The sequence below is a fragment of the Eumetopias jubatus genome, unplaced genomic scaffold (assembly GCF_037043125.1).
Source record: "Eumetopias jubatus isolate StellerSeaLion01/CBP00866 unplaced genomic scaffold, mEumJub1_p1.0 scaffold_8, whole genome shotgun sequence".
In the NCBI taxonomy this organism is placed as follows: Eukaryota; Metazoa; Chordata; class Mammalia; order Carnivora; family Otariidae; genus Eumetopias; species Eumetopias jubatus.
In genome coordinates, this window is record NW_028274814.1 from 85668608 (window position 1) to 85684308 (window position 15701).

The 15701-nt window shown below is 58.8% G+C and overlaps 2 protein-coding genes across 2 annotated transcripts in view; one reads left to right on the plus strand and one right to left on the minus strand.

The window, feature by feature from the left end:
• The first annotated feature begins 741 nt into the window (after positions 1–741).
• SLC26A10P (Solute carrier family 26 member 10) lies at positions 742–7539 on the plus strand. The gene is made up of 18 exons (XM_088025726.1): positions 742–1084; positions 1636–1710; positions 2266–2465; positions 2640–2804; positions 3070–3222; positions 3956–4038; positions 4184–4331; positions 4448–4561; positions 5276–5353; positions 5443–5538; positions 5945–6051; positions 6162–6231; positions 6304–6420; positions 6543–6576; positions 6656–6738; positions 6831–6885; positions 7004–7110; positions 7426–7539. Exons 1-18 carry the CDS (start codon positions 742–744, stop codon positions 7462–7464), a joined length of 2067 nt encoding a protein of 688 aa, XP_087881852.1. The 3' UTR covers positions 7465–7539.
• A 126-nt stretch (positions 7540–7665) lies between these two features.
• The window catches only part of B4GALNT1 (beta-1,4-N-acetyl-galactosaminyltransferase 1), a 41921-nt gene continuing 33885 nt past the window's right edge, over positions 7666–15701 (minus strand). Inside the window, exons 2-12 of the mRNA XM_028110883.2 lie at positions 14156–14377; positions 13333–13551; positions 12609–12773; positions 12392–12498; positions 11881–11921; positions 11549–11729; positions 10451–10549; positions 10121–10311; positions 9534–9674; positions 9028–9268; positions 7666–8411 (exon numbers count right to left, since the gene is read on the minus strand). Of these exons, the coding sequence (XP_027966684.1) occupies positions 8194–8411; positions 9028–9268; positions 9534–9674; positions 10121–10311; positions 10451–10549; positions 11549–11729; positions 11881–11921; positions 12392–12498; positions 12609–12773; positions 13333–13550 (1602 nt within the window). The 5' untranslated portion in view covers position 13551; positions 14156–14377 and the 3' untranslated portion in view covers positions 7666–8193. The remainder of the gene's footprint in view (positions 8412–9027; positions 9269–9533; positions 9675–10120; positions 10312–10450; positions 10550–11548; positions 11730–11880; positions 11922–12391; positions 12499–12608; positions 12774–13332; positions 13552–14155; positions 14378–15701) is intronic.

Here is a 15701-nt window from a genome sequence, read left to right on the forward strand (position 1 = left end):
CTTGAATGTAATAAATGGCACTTCAAGTTTTTTTGGCTTCTAAGAAGTAAAAATCAAAATTTGCGATCAGTTCAGTATTTCCTCTGAAGCCCTGAACTGGGAATTGAGGCCCAGCTCCCCCAGTAGAGGTGTGGGTGGTGGTTCTCTGTTATCCCTGTCCCATACTGAAGCTGAGCCCCATCTTGGCAGGCTGTGAGACTGCTCTGCCAACTCTTGCATCTCTTAGGACAAGCTGTATACCCCATGAGGATTTGGGTCTGGGGGAGAGGCGTGTGTGTTGGGGGGCACGCCGAATCTTCTTGGGGAGAACGCAGAGGCTCTGGGAATGATGGGTCACTCTGGAGGAGCCGGCTATCTCCTCCCAAAGGGCCAATGGGGAAAGAGCCCGCAGCCAGGAGGCCAGAGTCAAAAGGCTGAGGAGTGGTAAAAAGTGGGTGTTGGGTGTTGAGAGTGCGCTCTGTCTCTTGTCCCTACACCTTTCCACACACCCTCCCCCTTCCCCCACCCTCGCCCCACCCCAGCAGGCTCCAGAGCGAGCGACCCCGCCAAGGATGTCTCAGGAAACGCCAAACTAGAGACGCCCTCTCCCCAAGCCTTTGCTTTCCCCGGGCCCTTGAAGGTCCCCCATGAGAGGGCGCCCTCCGGGGCCGGATTGGGCCCTGCTTCACGGAGGCGGGACTCAGGGCTAGCGGGTGGAGGGGTATTTAAGACTAGGCGGGGTTGGAGGTGGCCAAGGGCAAAATGAGTGGGCTACCAGGCGCCAGGACCTGCCCAGGCCTGGGAGAGGCCTCCGACCTTAAGTTCCCTCTGGGCGCCAAGTTCAGGGAACCGCTCACCGAGGCTCGGTTCCAGCAGCTCTTCGGAGACGCAGAGCAGGAGCCGGAGCTCCTCGCCGAGCCCCGCTTGTCGCGCCTGTGCAGACGGTGGAGGCGGCGGGCCCGCGCTGGCTCCGGACCGGGGGCGTGGCGCCTGCTGCTGGCGCGGCTGCCCCCGCTGCGTTGGCTGCCCCACTACCGCTGGCGGGCCTGGCTGCTTGGGGATGCCGTGGCCGGAGTGACCGTGGGCATCGTGCACGTGCCCCAGGGTGAGCGGCCCCAACACTTGCCTGTCTGGGGCCGAAGCTCTGGAGGGCGTCTGGAAGGCGCAAGGGCTGGGAACCCGGGAGCGAGAGGATGGGTGGTGTGGCTGAGGGTTCGGAGACAGGATCTGAGACCAAGTTCTGGGTAAGGACTACCGAGCCGCATCAGCAGCATACCCTACCCCCAGCTGCCCTCATTTGCGCAATCCTTTGAGAAGTCGTGGACACGTTCCGGGTCATGGAACTGGAGAGAGGCACAACACCTGCTTCCCCCCGCCCCCCACTCCCACCCCCCTGACTGGGCCGACACGGATCTGTGACCTTGTCCGCCCCACGACCTCCCACCGAGGCCTGTTAACCTCTCGGTTCCCTCATGTGGCATGATTTAGCGTCTCCATGCCAACCTCTAAGAGTGTGGGTAGAGAGGGGGGCGTTCTGGAGGCTGGTCACCTGCCCCCAGCCACCCCCTCCCCTACACACAACACACATCCCGAAGATCTTTCCTTCCACTTCTCCCCCAGGCATGGCTTTTGCCCTCCTGACCTCTGTGCCTCCAGTGTTCGGACTCTACACTTCCTTCTTCCCCGTCCTCATTTACACCTTGTTGGGTACTGGGAGACACGTGTCCACCGGTGAGTGACCCGGTGACTCCTCTCCTTCTCTGTGGTGTGAAAATGGACAGGGGTTTGAGGCTTCGGTTCTTGTGAGCTCCTTAGCTCTTATTCCCCTCTTCCCCTCCCCTGCTTCCCTTCCGCCTCTGCCGTTACCCTGACAGGAACCTCGGACCTAGGCCAGGCTCTGGTTGGGTGGGGGGCGGGGGGTGCTGAGTGGGAGCAAAGAGAAGGGAGTGTCCTCGGACTTTACTTCCCCCATGAAATTTGGTTTACATGAACATCTCCGGGACTTGGAAGAGGGGGAAAGAGCTGCGCGGTCCCCCAGAGGAGCGCGCGGTCCCCTAAAGGAGCGGGCGGTCCGCGGGGCGCCTGCAGGAGGAGGCCGCGAGGCCGCTAGGGGGCAGTATTTGCCGGCGGCCCCGCCCTCCTCTCCTCCCTCGCCGCGGGTTCCCGGCTGCTGCACTGGCTCTCCGCCCCACTGCCTTCACCTGAGCAGCAGCCGTCTGGGGGAGCGGGGTCTGACGACTGAAGCCCGGCAGAGGGCGCCGAGCCTGGTTGGTCGCCGGGCCCCAGGCGCCACAGCTGGTGATCTCCGCGTTTGTACCCCGGCCCTAGGAACTTTCGCGGTACTCAGCCTCATGACGGGCTCGGCCGTGGAGCGGCTGGTGCCTGAACCCCTCGGGGGTAACCTGAGTGGAATCGAGAGGGAACAGTTGGACGCTCAGCGGGTTGGGGCGGCTGCAGCCTTGGCCTTCGGGAGCGGGGCGCTGATGGTGAGAGAGGATCCCGGGGGATCCACGTGGGGGCCCCTGGGGGATCCACGTGGGGGCCCCTGGGGAATTGGACCAGGAGCGAGGGAGGGACAAGTGTCCCGCGTGGGTGTAGGCGGAAGGGTTGCACTCCGGCGGGTCCGCTCCCGCAGTGACTGCGCATCTCCTCCCCTGCAGCTGGGCATGTTCGCGCTGCAGCTCGGCGTCCTGTCCACCTTTCTGTCGGAGCCTGTGGTCAAAGCGCTGACCAGCGGGGCCGCGCTGCACGTGCTCGTGTCCCAACTGCCAAGCCTTTTAGGGTTGCCCCTCCCGCGCCAGATTGGCTGCTTCGCTCTCTTCAAGGTGGGGGCGGAGAAGAGCGGAGAATCGGCTTCTAGCGGTCCTGGGAAGAGGGAAACCGGAAAAGGAGGGAAGGAAGGACGGCGAGTGGAGGGCTAGAGGGTGACGGGGGCGGTGGGAAGGTTAGAGCCACGTGGCTGAATGAGGGTCGCTGCTGCGGAGGTGGAAGCCCTGATGGGAGCCGGGAGGCCTTGCCTCGGCCGGGTGGGTCCGCGCCGGGGGCAGTCGACCCTGGCACCGGGCCGTCGCTCACCGCCCCTGCCCGCAGACGCTGGCCGCCGTGCTGACCGCGCTGCCCCGGAGCAGTCTGGCCGAACTGACCATCTCGGCACTCAGCCTGGCGCTGCTCGTGCCTGTCAAAGAACTGAACGTGAGATTCCGAGACAAGCTACCCACCCCGATCCCAGGGGAAATCATCATGGTGAGGATGGCTCCGGGGTCCGGGGGGCCCCCTGCACCGCACAGACCCTGCCCATCCCGTAGGAGCTGGCCGCTGCCGCCCCCTCGTGGAATGCAGCGAGCTTACAGATGAGAAGTCCTGCGCATCCGTGTCCCTTCCAGGCCTCCTCCCAGAACATTTTGACCCTCCGGAATTCCCCACCCACACGGTCCCATTTCTCGCACGGAGCCTCTTCGAGACCTCTTAGAACGCCTTCTTCCTGCTTACAGCGCTCCCTTGCGGTGTCGCCCGCCACAGCACATTCCACTCACATCTCTCCCCTCACCCGGCCCTTCACTGTTCACGGTGTCTCTCCCTTCCCACGCCCACTACATTTCTCTCTCTCCCCAACTAAATAAGTGTTTCGCATCTCCAACCACACGTCATCTATGCCTAGATATAGCCCAGCTCTCCTACTTAGAATGGCTCAGTATACTTCCTGATATCTATGATCCCTCCTGGGAGCCCCTCTTCCTTCCTCCGGTCCATCTCTTTCCATAACCTTGGGTAGACCTCATTCCTCTTTCCCATCCCCACCGCCCTCCACTCTAAATGCGCTGTCAGGCACCCATCCCAAACACATTCCAGCGCCCCCAGGGGCTGGGCCTCTGCAAACCCCTAACAGCTGCCTTAGGATCCTCTCTCCTGTGAAGCTTTTTTCCAGCCTCAGCCAGGAAGCCCATCTCCTGCCACGCCCTGATTTGCTCTTTCCCAGGTGCTTCTGGCCTCTGTGCTCTGCTTCACCTCTTCCCTGGACACAAGATACAACGTCCAGATAGTGGGCCTGCTGCCTGGAGGGTAAGGGAATCAAGACACCAGACTGCTCTTCTCCCACTCCTCCCACCCAACACTTCCTCTTGACGCGCCCCGCCCTGTCTCCTCTGTCTTCCCCATATCCTTCTTAGACCCAACCCATCCTCACCCTGGATCCCTCTCTCTCCAGATTCCCCCAGCCCCACCTCCCCAACCTGGCTGCACTGCCCAGGCTTCTGGCCGACTCGCTGCCCATGGCACTGGTCACTTTTGCTGTGTCCGCCTCCCTGGCCTCCATCTATGCAGACAAGTATAGCTACACGATTGACTCCAACCAGGTGTGACTCTGCCGGAGGACCCCAATACATTCGGGAGACACCCCCCTAATCTGACATCCCCCCTTCCCCCCATGCCCTTGTCTCTCTCCTCGTCATCTCTCACTGCGTCCCTCCAGGAGCTCTTGGCCCACGGGGTCTCCAACTTCCTCTCCTCTGTCTTCTCCTGCTTTCCCAACTCTGCCACACTGGCCACCACCAGCCTACTCGTGGATGCTGGTGGGAACACACAGGTAAGAGCAGGTCCTTGGGTGAGGAGAAAGGGGGGTGCATATCTAGGCTGGGGTGGTGGCGGAGAAACAGGTGGAGGATTGGTGGCTCCCCAGAGGGTAGCCGTACAGAGGAGGATAGGAGTCTGTTGGGCAGAGTGAGGCGGTGGGAGTTTCTGATAGGAGAGACGGAAGATAACAAAGCTCCTTTAAGACCTTAGCACTGACAAAGTTTACGGTGCCCCACATGTAGCTCAAAATAAAAATAAAACTGAACTGTAAAATAAATTTGAGAGACAAACTTCTGATTCCCGCGCCCCCCCTCCCCCGCCAACGGGGACATTTTCTTTTGAAAAGAAATATCACACATGAAAGTCTCCCCCTAATATTTCTGGTTTCCTACTCTGCTGGTCCCCTAAGAATGTGGTGAGCCTGCTTTTAGGGTAATCCAACAGTGGCTTTTAAGATGGACACGGGCTACAAAAATAAGGAAGTTGAACTACATCTAGATAAGAGACTGGAGAAGGAGAGGCATTTCATTGGGAGAGGGCAAAGGTAGGTGTGAGGGGCAGAATAGCAAGGAGGGAGTGGGAGACTGAGGAATATCTTCATGGAAGGGGATTTGGGAGGAGGGAGACTTCCAAGGAAGGTGAGGCAGAGTGGGCAGGGTGGCCAGCTGTCCCACAGGGGTGGATGAGGTCCCCTTGCTTCTCGGCTTCCATCCCCCCTTCTTTCTAGCTGGCAGGCCTCTTCTCCTGCATAGTCGTTCTCTCAGTGCTGCTATGGCTGGGGCCCTTCTTCTATTATCTGCCCAAGGTAAGGAACAGAGGAGGTATGGCGGTGGCTGGGAGGGGTGGCTATATTCCAGGACATTGGGGCAGTCAGCTTGCCTCCTCTCCCCCAAGGCTGTCCTGGCCTGCATCAACATCTCCAGCATGCGCCAGATGTTCTTCCAGATGCAGGAACTTCCACAGCTATGGCGCATCAGCCGCATGGACTTCGTGAGAAGTGGCAGGATTACCCCAGATTGCCCCCTCCCGTTTCCCAGCATCCCCAGCCTCTGCCCTGGATTGGAGCTAATTGTCCTGGTCCTAAGTTCTGTAGTCCCCCAACTCTGCCCCCCTCAACATGCATACCTTCTAGTCCCATTACTCAGACACAAGGTAGAGGGTGGGGTTTGAACCCCTTCAGGCCTGAATACGTGTACCTCCCCAGCTGGTGCAAGGTCTGGGGTCATTGCCTTTGGTGTATATCCCCTGTCGGGTCAGTCCTGTCCCTTCCTCCTGTCATTCTTTCTACCTCCTCCTGGGCCGTCCCTCCCTATCATTTGCCTTGGCCGGCACCACCCCTGGACCTCTTTCCCTGGCAGTGACGGCCTGGCATTTCACTCCCGTCGCTGTCCTGCAGGCCGTATGGATAGTCACATGGGTGGCCGTAGTGATCCTGAGTGTGGACCTGGGCCTGGCCATTGGTGTGGTCTTCTCCATGATGACTGTGGTCTGCCGCACCCAGAGGTGGGAAGAGAGATGAGAGGAGTTGGGAAGAGCGGTGGGGAGAGAACAGGTGCCTGGGGTGACTCTCCAGCCAGGCCAGGCTGGGAATCTGACCCCAGCTTCCTGCCTAGGGTGCAGTGCCTGGCACTTGGACTTGCCGAGGGGACGGAGCTCTACAGGCCACTCAGAGAAAGCCACAAGGTGGGTGGGCTACAGATGAAGAGGGAAGGGAAGACTAGACCCGGGTGTTTTTCTGACCCTCTGCCCTCTTAGCTCCTCAAGGTCCCGGGGCTCTGCATCCTGAGCTATCCGTCACCGCTCTACTTTGGGACCCGTGGGCAGTTTCGCCGCAGCCTGGAGTGGCACCTGGGGCTTGGAGAAGGATGCAAGGTGAGAGACCTGGTCAGAGGGGAGTGTGGCTTCTCTGGGCTAGAGAGGCCGGTGCGTGTTCTGAAGGGGCGCACGTTCATGCCTGCGTCTTGGAGACGGTAACTGCCCTTCTCTACTTACAGGGGGCTCCAAAGACAGATAGCCCACCTGTTGCAGGTGAGATGGGGTGACAAGGAGGGAGACTTGGGCGTGACCTGCGGGGGCGTCCGGCTACCCCTGCCTTCTCGCATCCTAGTTGCTGAGCCTGTCAGAGTGGTGGTCCTAGACTGCAGTGGTATCGCCTTTGCAGATGCTGCTGGAGCCAGAGAAGTGCTACAGGTGAGGGATAGGGTAGGTTGAAGAGAAAGGCCCCTTAGTATCCCATGCATACCCTCTGACGTCGGATTTGACCCCCTGCCCCATCTCCACAGCTGGCCAGCCGATGCCGAGATGCTGGGATCCACCTTCTCCTGGCTCAGTGTAATGGTGAGAGGTGTGGAGGCTGGAGGAACCTGGAGCCTGGGGAATGACCAGACACTTGGGGGAGGGAAAAGGACATGGTGTGGATTTAAGAGCTAAGAACCTGATCCCCCTCTCTACACAGCCTCGGTGCTGGGGACATTGACCCAGGCAGGACTCCTGGACAGAGTGACCCCAGAACAGCTGTTTGTCAGTGTCCAGGATGCAGCTGCTCATGCCCTGGAGAGACTGGTGAGGGGGCAGTAGCAACAGGAGTGAAATCCAGGAGGTGCTGGGTTATAGCAGGTCACATGTGAGTCAGTGGCTGAGGATCTAGGCTGAGGGTTTTGGGCAGGGGACTGAGAAGGAACCTAGAGGAGGGAGGGGGGATGAAATGATGAGTCAGTTTAAGGCGAAGCCAGGGAGACTGTGCCCAGCTCTGCATGAGGAACTGAGGAGCTAAGATTTCAAAGTGGGGTGGTGTGCCCCTCAGAGGAGGACTGCCAAATGCTGAGTGAGGAGGACGGTACCTAAGCTGTCCCTGACATGTTCCCCTCTCTTTTCCAGGAGCCTACTGGTCCAAAGACTTGCACAGTGTGGGTCTGACCCAGTCATCTGGAGTGTGGAGGGCCCCAGCAATATGTGTGTGTTGGAGTCCCCTTACTTCATGTAACTAATAAAATAAAGCTGAGAGCCTCTGGGGTTCATGAAATGAGCCTGGGTGTCCGCACACTGACCCCTGGTGCCCCTTTCTCCATGCCCACAGCATTGCAGACACAACTAAAAATGGCTTTCACTTGTGTGTTCACCAGCCCTCACCCCAGCTCCAGAGTCACCAGTTCTCTCCATGGGGTGGGGGAGGGGGTTGGGGCTGGAGCCTGTGCAGAGTCCTGGGCCCAGAGATGAGGGAGAGGGGCACAGCTCTGGGAACACACGTCGGGGGGGGGGGGCTTCCCCACCCCCTCAGTCCCAAGGAGATAAGAGGAGAGTATTTCCACTTTAAGTTCTTAGAGTCCCCATGGGCTCTTTGGCACTTGGAAAGTGACCCCCCCCCACTTCCTGCCCCATGAGAAGGAGGTGGGGAGGAAGACTTGGCACTGGCTGTGGGACGAGTTATGGCTCCATCACGTCCCTAACCCTGGGCACTCACAGAAAGGAGGAGTGTCACCAGGACAAGCCCCTATTTGGGATCAGATTCTGAAGGGGATCAGGGACAGTCAGTGGAGCGGTCACCGGGTGGTGGGATTTGCTAGGAATTCCTGGGATTTTCTAGAAATTCCTGGCAGGGACAAGGAGGCAGGCCCAGCCTGACAGTTTGAAGGCCCTTAGAGGCCATCATTCTGAGGTCATGCACTGCAGCCGGTGTTTGAAGAAGAGTAGGCGATGTTTGGCCACCTGACTTTCATCCAGTGATCCTGGGTAACGGTACCGGGCATAAGTCTCTGCCCCCACATCCCTTGATGTCCAAGGCAGCTTCAGCTTAGATGCATGATCCACAACGACGTCTGAGCAGGAGCCCACTCGAAGGGAACCAAGCCCATCCAGGAAGAATTCTGGGGGAGGAGGGGGGAGGAGGGTAAGGGAGTACACAATGAAAGGTCTGAAGCTTACAGAAGGCCAACCCTTAAGGGAGAACTGAGATTTGGGGTGTGTGGAGGGTGTACAGGCAAGGACCCGGTTTCTGAAGGCCTTGGGCTAGTAATTAATTCTTGGGGCTCTTCTGTAAAATAGAGTCAACATACTTACCTTGTGCTTTGATGTTACCCTCCTCCCCACCTCCCCAAAACACACCTAAAGAATAGATACTGAATGGGCTGCTCCAGGAGTGTGGTCTGAACCAGGGGAAGCGGCTAGGAGTGGAGTAAAGGGGGCGGGGACAGTGGTGGGGAAGTTAAAGGTGGACCCAGTGGCTGTGCTGGGCGTGGAGGTTTAAATGGTGTGCGGCCCGGGAGGGTGGGAGCTCTGTCCCTTGCCAGGCGCAGATCTTGGTAAATCTTCGCAGAACTGCCCCCAAGGGCCCCGGGTGCCAGCCGTGGGCTCCACGGGAGGAGGTGGGGGGGTGGGCGTAGGAGTAGCGGTACCTTTGGAGCCTCGCCCAGCGCCCCCCACCCCGCCCCGACCCCGGGGTCCCTGCTGGGCCGGGCCGGACCGGGAGGGGGCGCCACTCACCCAGATGCGCCACGCGGCTGAGGCGCGGGTCGAAACCGACCTCGCGCACCTTGTCGGTGCGCGCCAGGAAGAAGTTGACCACGCCGTCCGTGACCACGCAGCCTGGAAAGCCGACGAGCTCGTGGTGGAAGCCGCGCCTTTGCCGGAGGCAGTTCCCGCGGCCCGGCGCGCCAGGCTCCACGCTCAGCATTTGCCGGTAGGTGGTGGCGAAGCCGGAGATCTCGCGCACCGCGCCGCCGACCTGCGAGGAGTGGGAGGACGGCTCCAGGCGGGACGGGGACTGTCGGGGGGTGGGCGCTAGATCTGTGCCCGCTCCCCAGGGCGGTTCCCCTGCCCCGTCCTCCTCCGCTCCACCCCTGCAGGACCCGGACTGTCCCCCAGGCTCCGCCGCATCGTCCTCTGTCCGTCCCAGGGCCGTCCGCTCCCGCCCGGGTCTCCCCCGCCGCTGCCTCAGCCTGCTGGAGGCCCTCCTTCTCCCACCCCACGTCCTGCAGGCCCTCCCCTACCAGGTCCAGCGGCGTCCGCTCCAGCACGTCCACCAGCCTCTCCAGCCGCGTCCGCGCCGTGAAGACGAAGTCATCGTCCACCCACAGGACGTACTTGGTGGCTACTTGGGATACGGCCAAGTTCCGGCCTGCGAACCAGCCCTGGGGGTAGTGTATACATGGTTAGTGAGTCTGTAGAGATAGGACACAACCCCTCTGCCACCTTTCATCCTCTCTCCTGACGCCTCTAAACGGTCCAGTGCCCACGAATGCCTCAGAGCTAGGTTAAAAAGTGCAGTTTCCCACTGCCAGGGGTTCTGAGTCAGTGTTCTGGGAGAAGGTGTTGGAACGCGTTTAACTCATGCGTGCACCCATTCATTCATTCATTCATTCACCTATTTATTGAGTGCTCCCTAGGTGCTCAGCACATTCTAAGAATGCAGTACGAATAAGACAGGCACGATTCCTGTCCCACGGAGTTTAACGTTCCAGGAACTGCCATGCCTAACAGGCACCCCGGTAATTCTGAAATTACACGTAGGTGGTCCTGGGACTTCAGACTGAGGGCGCGCCCTGTGGCGCGCGGTTCAGCCTCGCTGGCTGCGCACCTTGCCAAAAGGCATGAGATAGTGCTCGATGTGGGGGCCGCTTATGCTCTCTGGCTTGTCGCTGTCGTCGGCGATGACCACGGTGACCGTTGGGTAGAAGCGGCGGATGCTGGCGATGAGTGCCCGTAGCCGATTGTAACGGAGGAAGGTCTTAGTAGCGATGGTGACCAGGGCGCTGATGTTGTACTGGGCTGGGAGTGAGGGGGAGGGTTAGGTGAAGAGAACCAGAGTGGGAAGTGAGGAGCAGGAAGACGTCTTCTCCCAGGGCCTCCCTCTTCCAACTTCTCCCCACCAGACCTGGATTTAGGTCCTAGCGCACACCAGCCTCACCTCCCTGGGGTAGAGATCCAGATGGGTACAGCCGAGGGTTGGGGGGGTGTCTTATGCGGATGGTAAAAGCAGCCTCATGTCCCTCCGTGGAGAACCGGACTGGGAAGAAAGGACACAAGTCATGGCCCTTAGGGCTGGGATAACAGTCCCTTTTCAGTAAATCGATATTTAAGTGCCTACTCCTTCTGGGCCTGGTGGACAAGAATGCAAAGTTTTTACCTCCATGGCACTAACATTCTAATGGGTGGGAAAAGAAAATAAAAGATTTAATTTAAAAAAGAGATTTAATGAAAAGCTAACGTTTATTGAGCATTTACTATGGGCAGGTACTTTTTCAGTTACCTTAAATATAGGAACTCATTTAATCTTCACAAGCCCTATTAAGTAGATTCCTACTACAGGAAAAGGCATAGAGAAGTTAAGTAACTTGTCTCCATTTATACAACTCTTAAGCAACAAAACTGAAATAGGAACCTAGTCAGTCTTGTTCCAGGCTAAGTAAATAAAATTCTGATACTGGTAAGCATTGAAGAGAAAATAAAACAAGTAATGTGATAGTGAAGAGGAGACATTTGAGCTGAGATCCAAATGACAAGAAGGAGCCAGCCATGCAAAAATCTGGGGGAAGAGCATTCTAGGCAGAGGGAACAGCAAGCGCAAGGGCCTCAAAGTGGGAGCGGGTTTGGTGTGGCAAGCCTTGGAGAGAAGCAGGAGGGTTGTGTTGTGCCTCTTTTGCTAGAGGAGAAATGGGAGCTCTGGGAGATAAAGTCCCTTGCCCTCCAGTAAGTGATGGGTTGGGAATAGAGCTCGAGTCTTCTGGCTCCTGGGGCAGGTCACTTCCTGGGGCCCCCACGGTTGGCCTGAAGGGGGGACACACCCAAAGCTTGAATTTCCCTTTGGCCTGCTCTGGCCCCAGATGAACAAAGGCCCCTTCTCTCCCTCCCTGGTCCTGCTGGCCTAGCTGAAATGCCCATTGTGTGACTGGGTAGCTCTGGCCATTGCCCGAGTGTCTCCCACACCCTCTGCCATTTGCCTGCTCCAGCCTTTCTGGGCTCTCTGTTCAACCAGCCTTCCCCTGCCTCTGCCCAGGCCTCCCACCTGTGTCTGCTGTGTTTGCCTGGTAGCTTCGGCTGCTATAAGTGACCAGTTGAAGCTGCCGGTTGAGTTGGTCCAGCCCTGGGCTGGTGAGGGTGAGATCTGGCTGCCCCTCTCCAGTGAGAGTCACTCCAGTCACTTCCCCTGCCACATCCCAGGTGCCTAAGGAGGCAGTCAGGTTCACCTGGGAGAGGGGGGTTGGAGAGTACAGGGTTAGACCTCAGACCTGCCTCTTGCCTCCCTGGTTCCTCCATCCCTCCTTTGGCAGCCAGGGTCTCCCTCCAGCATCTTCCCTCCAGCATCCATCTGGCCTTCCCAGCCTCATTTCCGCTTACCTGGTAAAGCTCCTGACCAGAAGCTGCCTGCAGGCTCAGCCCTGGGAGGAAGGAGAGGGAGTCAGAATCACAGACAGCCTTGAATTCTTCTTCCCTTTCTCTTCTCTCTTTCACCACACACAGCATGGACCTTCTCACCAATCCCCCTTTGTTGAGGCCACAGCAGGGCACGTGTGGGCACGCAGCCTAGAGTAACTGATTTTTACTCCTTCCCATCAACAATAGCTCTTTATGGCCTGCCCCACTTATCCACCTGACCTTTGGTCAGTCAGCAAAGAAGAGATTTGTTTCCCCAAACCTCTCCAGTGACAGGCTTCTGCGATTCCTGACAACCCTAGAGGCCCTTCTGTCCTCACCTCCCACCTCATGAGCCTCCTTCTGATCCCAAGTCCCCCTTTCATCAGAAGTCCCCCACTTCCCATTCCAATCTTCCTTCATTCTTCCTCAGCCAACCTTGAGCTCTGCCACCCCCACTGTGGCTTAGGTCATCTCCTAGGCCCATTCTCCCCACCTGGCACCAAGATGCTCCGGAGGGGCTGGACCTCCACACCCTGCAGGGGGTACTGAAGAGGGGAGTTGGCAGGGGCTATGAGCAGCTGGTCCGCAGCAGACTGGCTCCTGGCAAGGGAGGACAGTGCAGGAATCAGGGGCGGAGGAGCTCTCCTTCCGGTCACACCCGCCCTCTGGGCCTCCCCCTGCAAAGACAAGCCCTTCTTTCAAGATGGTACCTGGAAAGGAAGGCCTGGAACTCCTGCTCCCTGGAGGCTGAGGCAGCCCTCAGCTCCTCAGGGTCAAAGGCCTTGGTGAAGTCAATGGCTCCAACCTGCCTCTGGAAGGGGAGGTAAAAGCTCCCTCCACTGGACTCACAACTACAGTTGTTCCCAGACAGCTGCCTGGAGGGAGGACGAAGGGTCATCAGAGCCCAGCCATGGGCTCACCCCACAAAACATTTACACAGTGCCCCACACCTTGGCTTTTCAATCCTGCCCATCCAGTGTCTGTGCCCTTAAACACTGCTCTTCAAATAGTCCCCAGGAGGAGAGACCACCAATGGCATGACTCAGCTCCTAAATCTGAATTTTACAGAGGTGTAGAACAGGGTCAATTGCTAGAATTTCAGAGTTGCCTACCCACCATTCAGAACCCCACCTGGACACTCCTTTCATGGGGAGTCATCAGGACATCAGGAAGTGTTCCAGGGCCCTCCTCTGCCTGCACACCCTGCCCTACACATTACCATGACAACGTTCAGGGAGGAGAGATATTTTTTTCCCCTAGCCCAAGACTCAGAAACTAGCTCCCTCCCCGCCCCCCCCCCCCCCCCCCCGCCTCACCCCCACTCCCCAGCTAGTCAGGAGAACCCAGAGATCGGAGCTCAGCAGTGCAGGAAACAAAAGCTCCCCAGTCACCCCCAGCGAGTGCCGCTCTGCCCCCACCACCCCTGGCACTCACCCCACCACTTGCTCCTTGATCCTGACCGGGATGTGTGCATAGCGGCGCTCGGGCGCAAGGTCTGGCAGTTCTGGTCTGGGGGGGGCCTGCAGGGGCGCCCACAGCGCAAGAGGTGCCCGGAGGCCCGGCGCATCCCGGGTGCTCACGTACAGGAGCCCCAGCGAGGCGCAGGCGAGCAGCAGGACCAGCACACAGAGGGCCCGGCGGCCCAGCCTCATCCTGGTGGACGGTAGGGGTGGGAGGGTGAGAAAGGTGCGGAGGGGAGGCGTGGGCTGGGACCCTCGAGCCCCGCGGTTCTGGAGGCTCCTGCCAGCTCCCCGGGACGCTCTCCACATCTCGGCGCGCTGGGATTTGCACAGCGAATCGTTCCCCTGGCCCTCCTCCCTTCACTGCCCGGGCCTCGGGTCTCCCGGCCTCCTTTCTTCTCGCCTTCTCCCGCATCTCGGTTTCCTCTCACGCCCGAGGCCCGGCATGTTGATGCAAGAGACGGTTGGATGCGGTGCTTTCCTCGCGGCCGCCAATAAGTAGGAGTGCACTGCTCTCTTAGGGCAGCGGGCGTCCCCAGTCCCGCCGCCCCCCCCGCCCTGACCCGCGTGTCCCCCACCCCTCGGTTCGAGCATCACTTGGCCCCCGGTGGGTTGCACAGGGCGGCTCCACACCTTGCCTGTCATGAAAAATGCAGAATCACGCCCGCGCTGTTGGGTGCCCCCGGCGGAGGTGACCGCGCGAGTGGCCTCGGGAAGCTGTGCTGGGGACCGGGGGGACCCACGAGCGCGCCGCCTCCCGCCTCCAGCTCGGCCCCTCATCCCGCCCGGGCACTGACCTGTCTAACGCTCTAAGGCCGCCGCAAGATTTCAGTCCGGGCTGCTCCAGGCTCTCAGCCCCGGCCTGGGGGTCTTCATGCGGCTGGAGGCGGCCTGATGGGGGAGCCGGGCGTAAGCCTGTGTGGTGGGGATCCTCCTGCCTCCCGGGCTCGCCCAACTCCTCCCGCCTTCGGACGCTCCGGGCTTTGTAGACCACGGCGCGGGGTGGTTCTGGGCGTTTCCTGCGCGGGGGGGCGTGGGGGTGGAGAACGGAGTTGAGAAACCGTGCATCCCAGCCCCAGAAGCAAAGCCGGAGCTCCCCGGCACCCTGTCCCACTTGCCGGGAGGGGAGGGCTCAGGCCGCCGCCGGGTTTCAGATCGCGGCGCCGCGCGGCTCGGCTCCCGGGCTCGTCGCGGCGGAGGCTCGGGCTACCGCGGGGAATGCGAGCGCCCGGGCGCCTTCTGGTGGGCGCAGAGGACATTGCGGGGGCGCCTCGAGAAGGTCCTTCTCCCGACCCTCCCAGTCCTTCGCCTGCAAACCTGGCGTCTCAAGGGCCTGCCCCCATCCCAATCTATTCCCCAGTCGCACGGATCCTCCCTCTCATCGAGGCTGTAGACAAGGATAGGGAATAAGGGCTCTGGGAGGCGATGGGGTGGGGACGCCCTACAACCCCATTCCAAGGAAGGTTTGGGCAGTTAGGGTGAGATAAAAGAAACCAGACTAGATCCTGGAAAATAAAGATTTTGCCTGGCTAACAAAGACAGGTTCACACCCTCCCTCCCATTCTCGCCTCCCCCGCAACACCTCCACCCCAATCATCTAACAAAGACTCGAGAAGTAATACAAAGGCCTGCTTCCCCTAACTGCTCCTCGTTGCAGATGCTGGAGGAAGTGGCTAGGTTGGCTGTAATTCTGCATGCAAGCCTTAGACCCATAGACTCTTTTCCCTACAGCAGGATTCAGGACACTACCCAAAGTCCTGTGGTTCCATGGTTCTAATAAAAGATGTATCAAAATCTAATAGGGAAAACAAGACACAATAAGAAATGTAGAACATAATGAAAACGCGGGGGGGAGGGGAGGATGGATTGTTGAATTAATTGTATACAAAGAATTGACTAATCAGATGAGGGGAAAGTGGAATTCTCACTCTCTTTACACCAAAATAAATTCCAGATCTATGAAATATTTTAATATTAAAAACAAAACCAGAAAAGTAGTAAAGGAAATCATGGAGTTTTTGTGTTTTGTTTTGTTTTTTATAATCTTGGAGTGGGGAAAGAGACCTCTAAGCAAGATATAAAGGGAATAGCCTGTACCTCTGAAACAAATAATACATTATATGTTTAAAAAAGAAGAAGAAGAAGATAGCAGGAAGGGAAAAATGAAGGGGGGGTCGGAGGGGGAGACGAACCATGAGAGACGATGGACTCTGAGGAACAAACTGAGGGTTCTAGAGGGGAGGCGGGTGGGGGGATGGGTTAGCCTGGTGATGGGTATTAAAGAGGGCACGTTCTGCATGGAGCACTGGGTGTTATACGCAAACAATGAATCATGGAACACTG